Source organism: Somniosus microcephalus, chromosome 1 (assembly GCF_052327205.1).
Source record: "Somniosus microcephalus isolate GS21.2 chromosome 1, FLI_Smic_1.0, whole genome shotgun sequence".
Classification (NCBI taxonomy): domain Eukaryota; kingdom Metazoa; phylum Chordata; class Chondrichthyes; order Squaliformes; family Somniosidae; genus Somniosus; species Somniosus microcephalus.
This window is the reverse complement of record NC_140987.1, coordinates 404,585,176-404,600,458: the sequence shown is the minus strand read 5'-3', so window position 1 is coordinate 404,600,458 and position 15,283 is coordinate 404,585,176. Positions and strand designations below refer to the sequence as shown.

General features: G+C 43.5%; 1 protein-coding gene across 2 annotated transcripts in view; it reads right to left on the bottom strand.

Annotated features, from left to right (window-relative positions):
* The window catches only part of med12 (mediator complex subunit 12), a 168,861-nt gene that overhangs the window by 117,821 nt on the left and 35,757 nt on the right, over nucleotides 1–15,283 (bottom strand). For both annotated transcript variants that reach the window (XM_085998362.1, XM_085998370.1), the window contains exons 9-12: nucleotides 15,176–15,275; nucleotides 11,049–11,185; nucleotides 8,471–8,602; nucleotides 3,671–3,797 (exon numbers count right to left, since the gene is read on the bottom strand). In XM_085998362.1, coding sequence (XP_085854488.1) covers nucleotides 3,671–3,797; nucleotides 8,471–8,602; nucleotides 11,049–11,185; nucleotides 15,176–15,275 — 496 coding nt within the window. The remainder of the gene's footprint in view (nucleotides 1–3,670; nucleotides 3,798–8,470; nucleotides 8,603–11,048; nucleotides 11,186–15,175; nucleotides 15,276–15,283) is intronic.

The following is a 15,283-nucleotide window of genomic DNA, read 5'->3' as shown; positions in this document are numbered from 1 at the left end:
AATTAATGGACACTTGGAGAGGTTAAGCTAATTAAGGAGAGCCAACATGGATTTGTAAAAGGCAGATCCTGTTTGACTAATCTAATTGAATTTTTTGATGAAGTAACAGGGAGGATCGATGAAGGGAATGCAATGGATGTTGTCTACATGGATTTTAGGAAGGCGTTTGACAAAGTACCACGTAGAAGGCTGGTTAATAAAATTGAGGCTCATGGAATAGGTACGTCAGTGATAGCTTGGATAAGGAATTGGCTTAAGGACAGAAAACAGCCAGTTGTGGTAAATGGCTGTTTTTCAGACTGGAGGATGGTAGACAGTGGTGTTCCCCAAGGGTCAGTGCTGGGGCCACTGCTTTTTTTGATATATATATAAATAAATGACCTGGATATTGGAATACAAGTAGAATTTCTAAATTGGCTGATGACACCAAACTTGGGGGGGTGGCAGTGAGGATGATACCAATTGACTGCAACAGGACATAGAAAGCCTAGCAGAATGGGCAGACAAGTGGCAGATGGAATTTAATACAGAGAAATGTGAGGTGATGCATTTTGGCAGAAGGAACAGGGAGAGGCAATATACACTTAATGGCACAGTTTTAAAGAGTGTGCAGGGACAGAGGGACCTGGGAGTTAATGTGCATAGGTTGCACAGAAACATAGAAAATAGGAGCAGGAGTAGGCCATTCGGCCCCTCGAGCCTGCTCCGCCATTCAATGCGATCATGGCTGATCATCCAAACTCAGTACCCTGTCCCTGCTTTCTCCCCATACCCCTTGATCCCTTTAGCCTTAAGAAATATATCCAACTCCTTCTTGAATATATTTAATGAATTGACCTCTACTGCCTTCTGTGGTAGAGAATTCCACAGGTTCACCACTCTCTAGGTGAAGAAATTCCTCCTCATTTCTGTCTTAAATGGCTTACCCCTTATCCTTAGACTGTGACCCCTGGTTCTGGACTCCCCGACCATCAGGAACATCCTTCCTGCATCTAGTCTGTCCAGTCCTGTCAGAATTTAATAAGTTGCAATGAGATCCCCTCTCATTCTTCTAAACTCCAGCGAGTATAAGCCCAATCGACCCAATCTCTCCTCATACGTCATTCCTGCCATCCTAGGTATCAGCCTGGTGAATCTTCGCTGAACTCCTTCCATGGCAAGAACATCCTTTCTCAGATAAGGTGACCAAAACTGCACACAATACTCAAGATGTGGTCTCACCAAGGCCCTGTACAACTGCAGCAAGACATCCTTATTCCTGTACTCAAACCCTCTCGCTACGAAGGCCAACATACCATTTGCCTTCTTAACCGCCTGCTGCACCTGCATGCTTACCTTCAGCGACTAGTGCACAAGGACACCCAGGTCTCGTTGCACTTCCCCTTCACCCAATCTATTGCCATACAGATAATAATCTGCCTTCCTGTTTTTGCCACCAAAGTGGATAACCTCGCATTTATCCACGTTGTATTGCATCTGCCATGCTTCTGCCTAATCACCCAACCTGTCCAAATCATCCTGGAGTTTCTTGGCATCCTCCTCACAGCACACACGGCCACCCAGCTTTGTGTCGTCTGCAAACTTGGGAGATATTACATCTAGTTCCCTTGTCTAGATCATTAATATATATTGTGAGTAGCTGGGGTCCAAGGACCGATCCCTGTGGTACCCCACTAGTCACTGCCTGCCACTCGGAAAAAGACCCATTTATTCCAGGTTCCTGAAGGTGGCAGGACATATTGAGAGTGGTTAGCAAAGCATATGGGATCTTGGGTTTCATAAATAGAGATATTGAGTACAAAAGTAGAGAAGTTATGCTGAATCTTTATAAAGCGCTGGTTAGGCCACAACTGAAGCATTGCGTCCAGTTCTGGTCACCACACTTTAGGAAGGATGTGAAGGCCCTTGAGAGGTGCAGAGGAGATTTACCAGAATGGTTCCAGGGATGGGGGATCTTAGCTGCAAGGACAGGTTGGAGAAGCTGGATTTGTTTGCATTAGAGCAAAGGAGGTTGAGGGGTGATTTGATAGAGGTGTACAAGATTATGACAGGTTTGGATAGGCTAGACGGGGAAAGGCTGTTCCCACTAGTTGATGATACAAGGACTAGGGGACACAGATTTAAGGTTTTGGGCAAGGGATTCGGGGGGGGGGGGGGGGGGGGGGGGGATGTGAGGAAAAACTTTTTTATGCAGTGCAGCGAGTGGTGATGACCTGGAACTCGCTGCCGACGGAAGTGGTGGAAGCGGAAACACTCAATGTTTTCAAGCGGAGACTGGATAGGCACTTGAGGGAAATAAACTTGCAGGGCTGCGGGGATAGAGCAGGGGAATGGGACTGACTGGATTGCTCTGCAGAGAGCCGGCACGGACTTGAGCCGAATGGCCTCCTTCTGTGTCATTATGACTCTATGACTGTCAGTGAGTTATTGTATTACTGTTGGTCATGACGGGAATCTGAGCATTACCAGTATTACTATTAGTTATCGATGCAATTTTAGTGAGTTGCTATTAGTTACCCCTGCGAAGCCCTCCCCTCCTTCACCTTCAGTTTTCCCATTTCCCCACATTTGATTTCCCTTCTTCGCCTGCTCCTGGTTCTCGGAACATCTTGCACAACAGCTGCTGGAGCGAAACCACGAGCAAAGATACTCAGCTACAAAAAAGACCCAACCTTTATAAAGGTAAATACAATAACATTTGCAGACTTTACATAATCAGATGTCATAGTCAGATGTCACATCTTGACATGGCATTTAAATCTAGAATTCCCCACTGGGAAGCAGAGGATGTATGGCAATATAAAGTTTCCAGCAAGCTTTTAAAAAGTAAAATGTTAGCCACTCAACACTGAGCTGCACTGACTACATGAATTAACAACATACCTCGAGTGTCAAATATGATCTTCCCACAGCCTGCACAATAGTTTAAACAGTTGTCAGATGACTCAGTAAACCACTTACTGATCCCCATTTGTACATGACTTCACACTGAGCACTGGGCCAGCAGTAAAGAGATCATCAGTCTCTTATCAACATGTCAACTTTGTGTGCATCTCACAGCATTGAGTCAAAGGTTTGTGGGTTTGAGCCTCACACTTAATGCTTGAGGTACTGTTCCATCTTCCGAGGGGACATGGTTTCCTGCTGGAGCAACTTAAATGGAAATCAGAAAGATATATTTGATTCAATTGTACAAATCAGGTGCATGTGCACAGCCAAGTGTTACAAATGGGATGCTTCCTGCTTTCCAACAAGAGGAGGATTGATTTATAACAGCAGTTTCCTGCAGTAATCCCAGCCTGACTGCTCCAGTGAGTGGAGATCGTGCCATTTAAATCAGACACAGATGAAACCGGAAGCAGCATTGTTTTCCAAAGAATTTGTTTGGAAAGCTAAAGCACCTGGGTCAAAGTATAGCTAAAGCATCCATTGTTTCAACCTTGACACTAGCTTAAGCTCAAACCTTAGGATTCATTTGTAGGCAGATGCGACTGCAGTGGAAACATGTAATGTGATGAAGTAAATCCCACCAAACTGCATTATCACAGTAAAGCACAGGGCCTCATTGTGATGAAAATGACGCAGACTCTTCCCGGTTCCCAAAGAGCAATTTTGTCAGTTTTTTACAACAAGACTGTACTCATGTAACTTGTCCCTGCAAAACACTTACTCAGCATTGGAGCTTGGGTATCCAGGAATTGAAGCAACACATCCTGGAAAACAGGAATGCTGGCACTGGTGAGAGAGCCTGAGGAGACAGATCCCTTCTCATCTACCACCTCAGATTCACCACATCTCTGGAGAAAAGTAAAGAACACAAGTTATAAATATTACTAGATTCACAGAAACATGCAACAAAGGTAAAAATTAAATTGATGCTAATTCACAGCACATTTTCATGGGTGTCACCTCAGTTTTTCTTTTTCAAAAAGTTTATATATTTTTTCTCCTCTAGATTTAAGTCTCCACCTCAACTTTCACACTTTCCTTGCCTCAAAATAATGGCCCAGAAATTCGGGTCCCAACGCGCGAGTAAGCACGGAGTACTCACACGTGGACCCGATGGAAGTGCCGGTTTCTTGCATGCACTACGCATGCGCGGGAAACCGGCATTTCCGATCCTCTGAACGAAGGGGTTCAGAGGTCGAGCGCGTGCGCGCGGGAGTCTGCGCGTGCGCGCGGGAGTCTGCGCGTGCGCTTTGAACTTCCTTTTTTTTTATATACAGGTTTTTCCGTGCGTGAAGGCCTCTACATTTTACACATTTAAAAAACAGGCGTAAGGACTTCATTTTAAAAGGTAAGTGATCAATTAATTAAAATTAGAATTTTTTTTCCCCCACAGGTTTACTATTTTTAAATACTTTAAAGTAAGGTAAGTGTATTTTTAGCCCCGTTTTTTTATAAAATTATTTTTTCAAAAATTTAAATTGTTTAAAATAGTTATTTAATGTTATTTATAGTTTATTTAAAAAGTGTGATTTTTTAAAATATTTATTTGAAGGGTAAGTACTGTTTTGGAGGCCAGAGTTTTCATTAGTTTGACAGTTCTTTCTGTCAATCTCATGAATGGGCTTTTCCCTCCTCCGATTGGTTGCCCATGGCTCACGTGATCCCAGCGGACGCATCGCACTAACTACACCGCTGGATCACGCAAGCACAGCGCGCCGGGAGCTGGACCGGCCCACAGAGAGGAAATCCACGCAGGCCCAGGCCTCAACTGCCAGCGCGCTAGGTAAGTGTAGGTCGGGGGCTTGCACCCGCGGGAAGCCCCCGACACGAATTTCTGGGCCAATGCTGTCTAACTCTGAAGTTGGAAACTTATCAGATCAGGAAAGAAAAAGGAAAATTTCAATTTATAAAACACTTTATCATGTGCTCAGGTCGACCCAAAGCATTTTAAAACCAATGGATTACTTTTTGATGTGCAGGCATTATTCTTATCTGGACAAACATGGCAACTAACTTGCACATAGAAATGTCTCACAAATAACAAATGAATGAATGACTAGATAGGCTATTTTTGATGGTGTTGGTTGAGGAAGGAATATTGGCCAGGATAACCCATCAGACAATTGGAGCCTCGGTTTAACATCTCATCCACAAGACAACACCACCAACATTGCAGCACTGTCAGTATTGCACTGAAGTGCCAACTTAGATTATGTGCTCACATCCTGGAGTGGGACATGATGAGCCTGCAACCTACTAACTGAGCCAAGTGGACTCATAATTGCACTGCAAAACCTACATCCTCCCATCATTACATGAAAGGAGTTTAGACAGTACCAATCCAATTCTAAGTGAGCATGAGTTCACATCACAAGACTCCATGCAATTCAGCATTAAGTTAACAGTCTCAGTAAAAGAGGAGAATGACTGGTGTAGGAAGTGAAAATATCACACTGCTGCAGGGAAGAATACCCCACTCAGATTGCATGAATGGTCTCAGCATATGCAGAGAAGAGAGAATTTCTATATGGATTTCTAAATGGAGAGCGCCAGATGGGACAGAGTAGATGGAGCTTTATCTATCCCATACATCGAGTACAGCATAGATTAAATGTAGAGAGCTTGACCTAGGAGTGCTGATCTTAACAATAGTTGTAGAACGTGTTTATTTCCCAGGATACTCAAACCACAAAGAAAATAAATATATTTTCAAGGCAGCAGAGAACACTTAAAGACGGAAGATCCTTTTGAGACACAATTCAGGCAGCAACTCGTATCTCCATTCTCAGCCAATATGCTGTATTTTCATAAATTTCCAAAGTCAGAGTGTGCTCTGGCCTGCACAGCTGACAGAAATTTTAGAGGGGCGCATTCTTGCCTAGACACGAAGGAAGGGGAATTAAAGCTGCATTATGGAGGGATCTTGTCCCCACTTGCTCAGATTCACAGGTGCTGTGCTTGAAGTCATGCTGAATGAAGTGAGGCAAAGGACAGTTACCCTCTTTGGAATTCAAAGCATTATCTCCAGAAACCACCTTGCAGAAGATAACCAACAGGGTTACTCCTTCCCCCTCAATGAAGGCTTGCCATTGCATTACTTGTTCGCCCAAACCACGGCAGTGAAATAGCTCTTATCACTAAGTCCCATCTTGGCCTCCCCCTCCCATTCCTTTGGCATCGTCTCCTTCCAGCACTTGGCCCTCTTCCAATCCCCCACCTCATTTAAAATTGTCATGAACTTCCCTCCCAAATCCCATACTAACTTCCTTTCGGAGATCTCCTACTTAGCCTCTGCAATGACCAACTCTTCATCCTCAGTGATTTCAACCTACATCTAAAGACCCCAACCCACTCTGCCCTTCTATCCTCACTCAATCTCACCCATCATATAAATCCTGCAATGACCAACTCTTCATCCTCAGTGATTTCAACCTACATCTAAAGACCCCAACCCACTCTGCCCTTCTATCCTCACTCAATCTCACCCATCATATAAATCCAAGGCCTCTCGGTCTCATCATCTCTCATGAATCTTGCACTCCCCAGGTTGAGCTCACCATTTCTTATGATCCCCTCCACTCGACAGGTCTTTATTAAGAAGACCATCTAACTCCACTTCCATGTCTCCCTTACCCTTTAAAAAAATATCCCCCCACACACCTAGCTTAATCACCACTTCTGGAATAAACTCTCCTGTAATTCACTCACTAATTCACTCTCAAACTCTCTCCTCTGGCCCTCCAGCCATGACTCTTCTGCCACTGCTAATCTGCTCAAGTGCTCCCTTACCTGTGCAGTCGACACCTTTGTTACTATCAAGGCACTCACTATTTCCCACCAATCTGTACCCCAGCTACAGTTCTGATCTTTGTTCCCTTAAGTCAGAGCTAAGAGCTGGAGACACAAGCACATCTGATGCACAACTGGTCTAGCTATTCACTGTTGGATCTGGCTCAACTATGTTCAGTATTACAGTGCCTTGCTGTCCTTGGGCAAATATTTCCACGGATAACTCAAGGCTCCTTTTCTTTATGACAAACAGTCTCCTCCTTTCTCTTTCCTCTGCCTCCTCCAGCCTCATCTCCAATACCAGGTGCAAAAAACTCATGCATTTCTTTGTCACCAAGACCAAGACCATCTGTGTAGCTGCATCTGCTGCTGCGATGACTTCTTCCTCCTCCTCCTCCTCTCCACCCCTGCCCAACTCCTTAGGGGTATCCCATCATCTCTATCTGGGACCATTTGTCACTCTTCAATTTTTTTTATTCGTTCATGGGCCGTGGGCGTCCCTAGTTACCCTTGAGAAGGTGGTTGTGAACCGCTGCAGGCCGTGTGGTGAAGGTACTCCCAGTGTGCTGTTAGGGAGGGAGTTCCAGGATTTTGTTTCTCATAGCAGTTTTTTTTTACAACCGAGTGGCTTGCAAGGCCATTTCAGAGGGCAGTTAAGAGTCAACCACATTGCTGTGGGTCTGGAGTCACATATAGGCCAGATCAGGTAAGGATGGCAGATTTCCTTTCCTAAAAAGGACATTAGTGAACCAGATGGGTTTTTACAACAATCAGATAGTTTCATGGTCACCATTACTGATACTAGCTTTTTATTCCAGATTTATTTAATTAACTGAATTGAAATTCCCTAGCTGCCGTGGTGGGATCTGAACTCACTTCTCTGGATCCAATAACATAACCACTACGCTACCGTTCCCAATGATTTCTCTCCATCTACTGTACCCTCTAAGCTCAATTCTTCCAGGAGACCAACCTTCTGCTCCCTCGATCCACACCCAACTCAATTACTGGCCACTCAAGAGTTGGCTCCCTTTGCCCGAGCCCCATCCTCTTTCTTGCAAAACCACCACCATCAACCACCCTATTCAAAAAGCCACCCCAACTCCTCTGTAAGGTCCTTAAACATTTTATTGCCACGCCCATTTCTCTCAAAATTTGCTGTTCGAATCCCTTCTGTCTGGCTTCCACCCTGCTCACAACATCGAGCTGTCAAAGTCGCAAATTGCATTAGCCCGCCTGTCCTCAAACTCTAACATTTGATTTGGTTAACCATGCCATCTTCCTTGGTGCCAAGAGCTACATCACTGCATTGATGTCCAGCTCAATGCTTCATGGGGTTGTCCAACAATGGACCCTCCCGCCCACCTAATCACCTCCATTGTTGGACAAGGGTTTATCTTTATGCTGTGTTTCATTAATTTATTAAGTTAAACAAGATGTCTGCTGACTGAAAGTGCATCTGACATTTAAATTACCTGGCACAGTGATTAACTCCAGAGCGCCTCAGCTAGAACACACAGGGTGCGGATTGTACTTCTAGACAAAAGTGGAAAGTAACTCCACCCATCTAAGCCTACAAAAAGCACACTTTCTATGAGCAGAGCACAAAGCAGCAATACTTTGATGGAGGAAATTATATTTCCCACTTGTGATTCAACTGAAGAGCAATATACAAAAGGTAAGAGTCTCAAATAAGAAAACTGGAAACAGAGACAACAGGCAAGTATCTTACCTCGGCTTCGATCTCAGCTTGCCTCTTCTCCAATAGTTTCGCCACCACCATGGCCCGGTGTCTGCCTGAACGCTTGCAGCTCACTGCCCATTCACAAAGCAAGGTCATTACTGCGTCATCATCCGGCAACATCTGGACATGGAAAAAAATTAAATGCAACGGAAATTGTAATACAGATTTCTTGGAATCAAACACAAAAAGCCTCATGGGGTATCAGCTCATTTCTCTCCTCCAACTCAGAGGGCATGAAGTGAGTAGTAACATCAGGCACAAGAACTCAAATGAATTGGAGACCACAGCATGAGTGTTGCATTACATTGTCTAATGTGTGTGGATGGTTTTAAATTTTAAAATGCATTTAGAAAACTGTGGGAGGGAAGGGAGTTTCTCTTGATGGCTAAGTGGGGTAAATGCAGTGCATAACGTGGTGCTGAGTCATACCACTGAGCAAAGTCCAAGGTTCAATTCCCAGTCGGTGCCGAGTTACCACATCTTTTCTGGGCAGCAGTAGGGGCGGGGACCAGTCGCCCTGAGCTAGAGAAGGTCTAAAGTATGCAGTGGTTCAAAGTGCACACCAGGTGAGGAATATGCTAAGATATAGCTGAAATGCCCTCCACTGTTGAATAGTTTGCTGACCATGCTGGTGCCCACAGAATTACACCCAAGCAAGAATCAGTAACTTCAGAAGGAGAAAACAACATAAAAACTTGATCCAGTGATCAGAATTTCACTGAACTCCATTAAAACAAGTGATACGAAGCTCAATTGAAAGTAATATGGCCACAGGTAATACAGGTCATATTCAGCAAGCTTTAACAAGCAGGACAACCACACAAATCATGATTGATGAGCTCAGCAGTGGTTTGTGAAAGCCAAGTCGCAAGTTCAAAATTACATGAATATCAACAACCCACAAAAACAGCAGCAAATATTGTCAACAAAGGGTTTTTGGAGATTGTGAAAAACATTACAACATTTTTGGAAATGGAACAATAGCTAATGACCACATTACCACAGAAAATTCTTTGACTAAGAAAATTGCATTTGGCAAGCAGTATTCAGAAGGATTTTTCATATAAATAACTGAAAAAGTATGTGGGAATCAGACCATGAATGCTTTTAATCGGCTGTGAATTTTCATACTCATCAAAATGAGTGACAGAATAATTTATATTTTGAGCAACCAGATCGACATCAAACACTCGCAGGTAAAGTATAGCTTGGTTGGGTGCAAAGTTAAAGTTCTCTCTCCTCTGCCTCAACAATCTGCCTCAGCCCCAACTTCAAAACAGCCCTTTCTGCTGCACTAATGTGGCATTTCTAGCTCCCACATCAGTCATTCTGTGGCTACACCGAGTAAAATTGACAACTTAATGCCAATTATTGTTGAACCAGGGTCAAGAAATAAAAAGAAGAAACTGCAAATACTGGAAATCTAAAATAGAAACAGAAAATGAACAACATTTCTGTCAACATCTGAAAAGAGAAAAAATGGAGGAATACTGTGGGTATAGACACTTAGTCAGAACAGGACTGTTCCTCCAGTTGGTCCATGCCCACTAAGAACTGCATTTGGACGACCAAAACACATTTCACATGGAATAGTTACAGACAGCAGACAGGGCAGACTTTCATTCCATCAAACACTCAGCTAAATTTCAATCCAGATCCCCAAGGCGAAGGTGAGTGTCTAATCTCAGATTAATAGAAAACAAGCTTCTGCAGTTGCTCAATCCTTAAACAGTTGTGAATAAATTAAACCAAGTTTTAAACCAATCTGTTCATCAGTAGCCTGTGATAACACCGCAGTAACAAAAGTTAACAAAGCTTCTATTTTTTTTTTTGATGGCCTCGCCCCTTCCTATCTCTGTAATCAGCCGCATAACCCCCCAGAGATATCTGCGCCCCTCTAATTCTGCCCTCGAGAATCCCGGATTATAATCACTCAACCGTTGGTGGTCGTGCCTTCTGTTGCCTAGGACCCAAGCTCTGGAATTCCCTCCCTAAACTTCTCCGCCTCTCTGCCTCGCTTTCCTCCTTTAAGACGCTCCTTAAAACCTACCTCTTTGACCAAGCTTTTGGTCACCTGCCCTAATTTATCCTTATGTGAATCGGTGTCAATTTTTTTGTCTTAAAATACTCCTGTGCAACGCCTTGGGACGTTTTACTACGTTAAAGGCGCTATATAAATACAAGTTGTTGCTGTTGATGCCTTTGACCAGTCTATAAATTAACATTTCACTTGTTTGCTTTTAAAACAGTTCCAGTTTACAATTTGCTTCTGGACAAAGGTAAAGGGCAGGGGAATCAGCCAGGTTTCTCACTCCTAATCACTATCCACTGACCCCTGCCAGACAACACACACGCATGGATTTTGGGTGAGGACAGGGTAGAGCTCAGCTTTGTCCCCCTCAGGGTCAAATAATTAACATTCAGTTTTGTGCATGTAAAATGGTCACATGGGCAATTGTGAAAAAGGAAATGTCACCTTCAGAAGAAAATCAGATAAAAATTATGTTATGATGTTTCCTATAGGCAATGATGTATCAAATACATTTAGTGAAGTCATTAAACCCACCTCGTGCCCGTCCTTATTCTGTCCTGATCCAAATATCCTGTTGTAAAGCGAATCCAATGAGTTATTAAAATCGGATTTTTCAAAGCTGTGGCTGTCCAGCACCTCCAGTGTATGCAATACACGACCAATAGTAAAACCTGTATAAATGGGACAAGTGCCATGAGAGATGCAAACTTGTTTTCTAAAGAAACTATACAATGCTGCATCTGCTGACTTTAGTAGTCACAGCATAGTTGAAAGAGACACATTTTTGTTTCACAGCCATCAGTGATAATTCACAGCATACCAGTCAAGTATGGAATGAAAATGGTTTAAAAAATAATAAAATCCATTTTTGGTCAGCTGGATGATTATGCTTAAGAGGCAAGATGTTGGATAAGTAGAGTTTACATTTACTTAAGATGGCGTGCACAGTTCTCCCCTCCCCATAGGGACACAGCCCAATCCAAAGCATGAGCCAATGCTTAGGAATCCCTAAGTGTGCCCAGGAGTACTGCTGGAGTTCAGCCTGCTAAAAACAAACACAGAGCACTGATAAGTTGTATCAGTGGGTCGAGAGAGGGGCAGGCCAAGAGGGGTCGAGGGAAGAGCAGGACAAGAGGGGTCGAGGGGGGTGGCCAAGGACGAGAGGGGTCGCGAGTGAGAGAGACAGAGAAATAATCTGACCGCCCCATACATTCATCAATACTATTCGCTTCAACCACTCCCTGTGGTAGCGAGTTCCACATTCTCACCACTCTCTGGCTAAAGAAGTAGAAAGAGTAGAGAAAGAGAGCGTAGAGAGAGGAAAAGAGAGATGGGGAGAATCTACACAATGATAAAGGTGTAGCACTAGAAATGAAGGAATACATAGGATTACATAGGATATACAGCACAGAAACATAAGAACATAAGAAATAGGAGCAGGAGTAGGCCAATCGGCCCCTCGAGCCTGCTCCGCCATTCAATAAGATCATGGCTGATCTGATCCTAACCGCCAATCCACTATCACAGGACCATCTCCTGAATCTAACAGAATTAGACACACGAAATAGGAGCAGGATCAGGCTACACGGCCCCTGGGCCCGCTCCGCTACCCACAGGGCCATGACCGATCCGAACCTAGACTCATGTCCAAATTCCTGCCCGCTCCCCGTAACCCTTAATTCCCTTTACTTCTAGGAAACTGTCTATTTCTGTTTTAAATTTATGTAATGATGTAGCTTCTACAGCTTTTTGGGGCAGCATATTCCATGGACCTACCACCCTCTGAGTGAAGTAGTTCCTCCTCATCTCAGTTTTGAAAGAGCAGCCCCTTATTCTAAGACTATGCCCCCTAGTTCTAGTTTCACCCATCATCGGGAACATCCTCCCCGCATCCACCCGATCCAACCCCTTCACAATCTTATATGTTTCAATAAGATCGCCTCTCATTCTTCTGAACTCCAATGAGTAGAGTCCCAATCTACTCAACCTCTCCTCATATGTCCATCCCCTCATCCCCGGGATTAACCGAGTGAACCTTCTTTGTACTGACTCGAGAGCAAGTATGTCCTTTCTTAAATATGGACACCAAAACTGTACGCAGTATTCCAGGTGCGGTCTCACCAATACCTTGTACAACTGAAGCAATACCTCCCTATTTTTATATTCTATCCCCCTAGCAATGAAAGCCAACATTCCATTGGCCTTCTTAATCACTTGCTGCACCTGCATACTAACCTTTTGAGTTTCGTGCACCAGGACCCCCAGATCCCTTTGTACTTCAGTACTTTCCAGTTTCTTGCCATTAAGATAATAACTTGCTCTACGATTTTTCCTGCCAAAGTGCATAACCTCACACTTTCCAGTATTGTATTCCATCTGCCAAATCTCTGCCCACTTACTTAGTCTGTCGATGTCCCCTTGCAGGTTTTTTATGTCCTCCTCACTCACTACTTTCCCTCCCATCTTAGTATCATCTGCAAACTTTGATATGTTACACTCGGTCCCCTCCTCCAAATCGTTAATATAGATTGTAAAGAGTTGGGGACCCAGCACTGACCCCTGCGGAACACCACTAGTTACTGATTGCCAGTCTGAGAATGAACCATTTATCCCAACTCTCTGCCTTCTGTTAGATAGCCAATCCTCTATCCATGCCAGAATATTACCCCCAATCCCGTGATTTTTATCTTAAGCAATAATCTTCTGTGTGGCACCATTCGGCCCAACCAGTCCATGCCGGTGTTTATGCTCCACTCGAGCCTCCTCCCATCTTTCCTTATCTAACTCTTTCAGCATAACTCTCTATTCTCTTCTCCCTCATATGCTTATCTGACCGCCCCATACATTCATCAATACTATTCGCTTCAACTACTCCCTGTGGTAGCGAGTTCCACATTCTCACCACTCTCTGGCTAAAGAAGTTTCTTCTGAATTCCCTATTGGATTTCTTGGTGACTATCTTATATTGATGGGCCTCTAGTTTTGCTCTTCCCCACAAGTGAAAACACTCTCTCTGTATCCACTCTATCAAAACCTTTCATAATTTTAAAGACCTCTATTAGGTCACCCCTCAGCCTTCTTTTGCAAGAGAAAGAGACCCAGCCTGGTCATCCTTTCCTGATAAGTATACCCTCACATTTCTGGTATCATCCTTGTAAATCTTCTCTGCACCCTCTCCAGTGCCTCTATATCCTTTATTTAATATGGCGACCAGAATTGTACGCAGTACTCCAAGTATGATCTAACCAAGGTTCAATACAAGTTTAGCATAACTTCACTACTTTTCAATTCTATCCCTCTAGAAATAAACCCTAGTGCTTGGTTTGCTTTTTTTAATGGCCTGGGTAACCTGTGTCTCAACTTTTAGTGATTTGTGTATTTGTACTCCAAGATCCCTTTGCTTCTCTACCCCACCCTGACTCCCACCCTCCAAGTAATAAGTGACCTCCCTATTCTTCATACCAAAATGTAATACATCACATTTATCTGTGTTGAAATTCATTTGCCAATTATCTGCCCATTCTGCAAGTTTATTAATGTCTTCCTGTAATTTGTTGCTGTCCTCCTCAATATTGACTATCCCCCCCCCCCACCCAATTTGGTGTCATCCGCAAATTTAGAAATTGTGATTTTGATTCCAAAGTCTAAATCGCTAATATAAATTGTGAACAGTGGTCCCAGCACTGATCCTTGTGGAACACCACTACCCATCTTCTGCCACTGTGAATAGCTACCCTATACCCCATCTCTCTGCTTTCTGTCTTGAAGCCAGCTAGCTATCCATTCTGCTACTTGTCCCCTGACTCAGTATTCTCTGACCTTATTCATTAGTCTATTATGTGGTACCTTATCGAAGGCCTTTTGAAAATCTAGATAAATTACATCTATGGTGTTACCATTGTCTACTCTCTCAAAACCTGGTGGAGAAAGAAATCAGGGAATGAAGCGGGGGAGGGAGAAAGAAAGAGCATTGGCAATTGAGGCAACTATGCGTATAGTCTCAGTTTTTCAAACGAAAAACTGTTTCATAACCTCTTTGTGCTTAGCATTGAGGGGAGGGTGCGATGGCAAGTGGGGAGGAAAGAGGGAGTCTGGGATTTTCCTTACCCTCCTAGATAATCCTGGAGGGAGGAAGATTTAGCCATGGACAGGGAGGCACTGTATTGCTAGATATGGCCAGTTGGGTTTGAATAGTTGCTTAAAAAAACACAAGTAAAGATGTGGCTCAATAATTAGGGGTCGTGTTTTGGTACTTTGCAATGAAGAATCTAAATTCACTATTGGGAAGAGTTCAAATACCAAGGCACATTAAATCTAAAATTAGAAGATCAGGATTAAGAAAGAAATCTAACAATGTTTTCCCCCAAATAGAATTGTGGGATAAAGTCCTAGGGAAAAACACAAAACTGGACAGCACAAATGGGTTTGAGAGACAATTAGATGCATTTCTGGAGGCAGAGAGGATTGAGATATATGGTGAGATGGCAGATAGGTAGGGTTAAGATCCATCAGAAAAACTAGGCCCAATAGTATTTTCCTGCCCCTACAAATTCTTGCACTGTAATCCCAGCAATAGTCAATATTCAACAAGCAAAATGTAATTCTTGTCTGAGTGTCAGTGCACTGAAAGAAACATCCTCGATATCAAGAGTTGCTATTACCTGCAGTGGTTTCCTGGCACTTATCGAATGACCACCTGACTTCCACAGCTTGACCTCGTTCTTTAATTTGTTCCTCAATTTCCCGCACTTTAGCTCGGACCTGGTCAA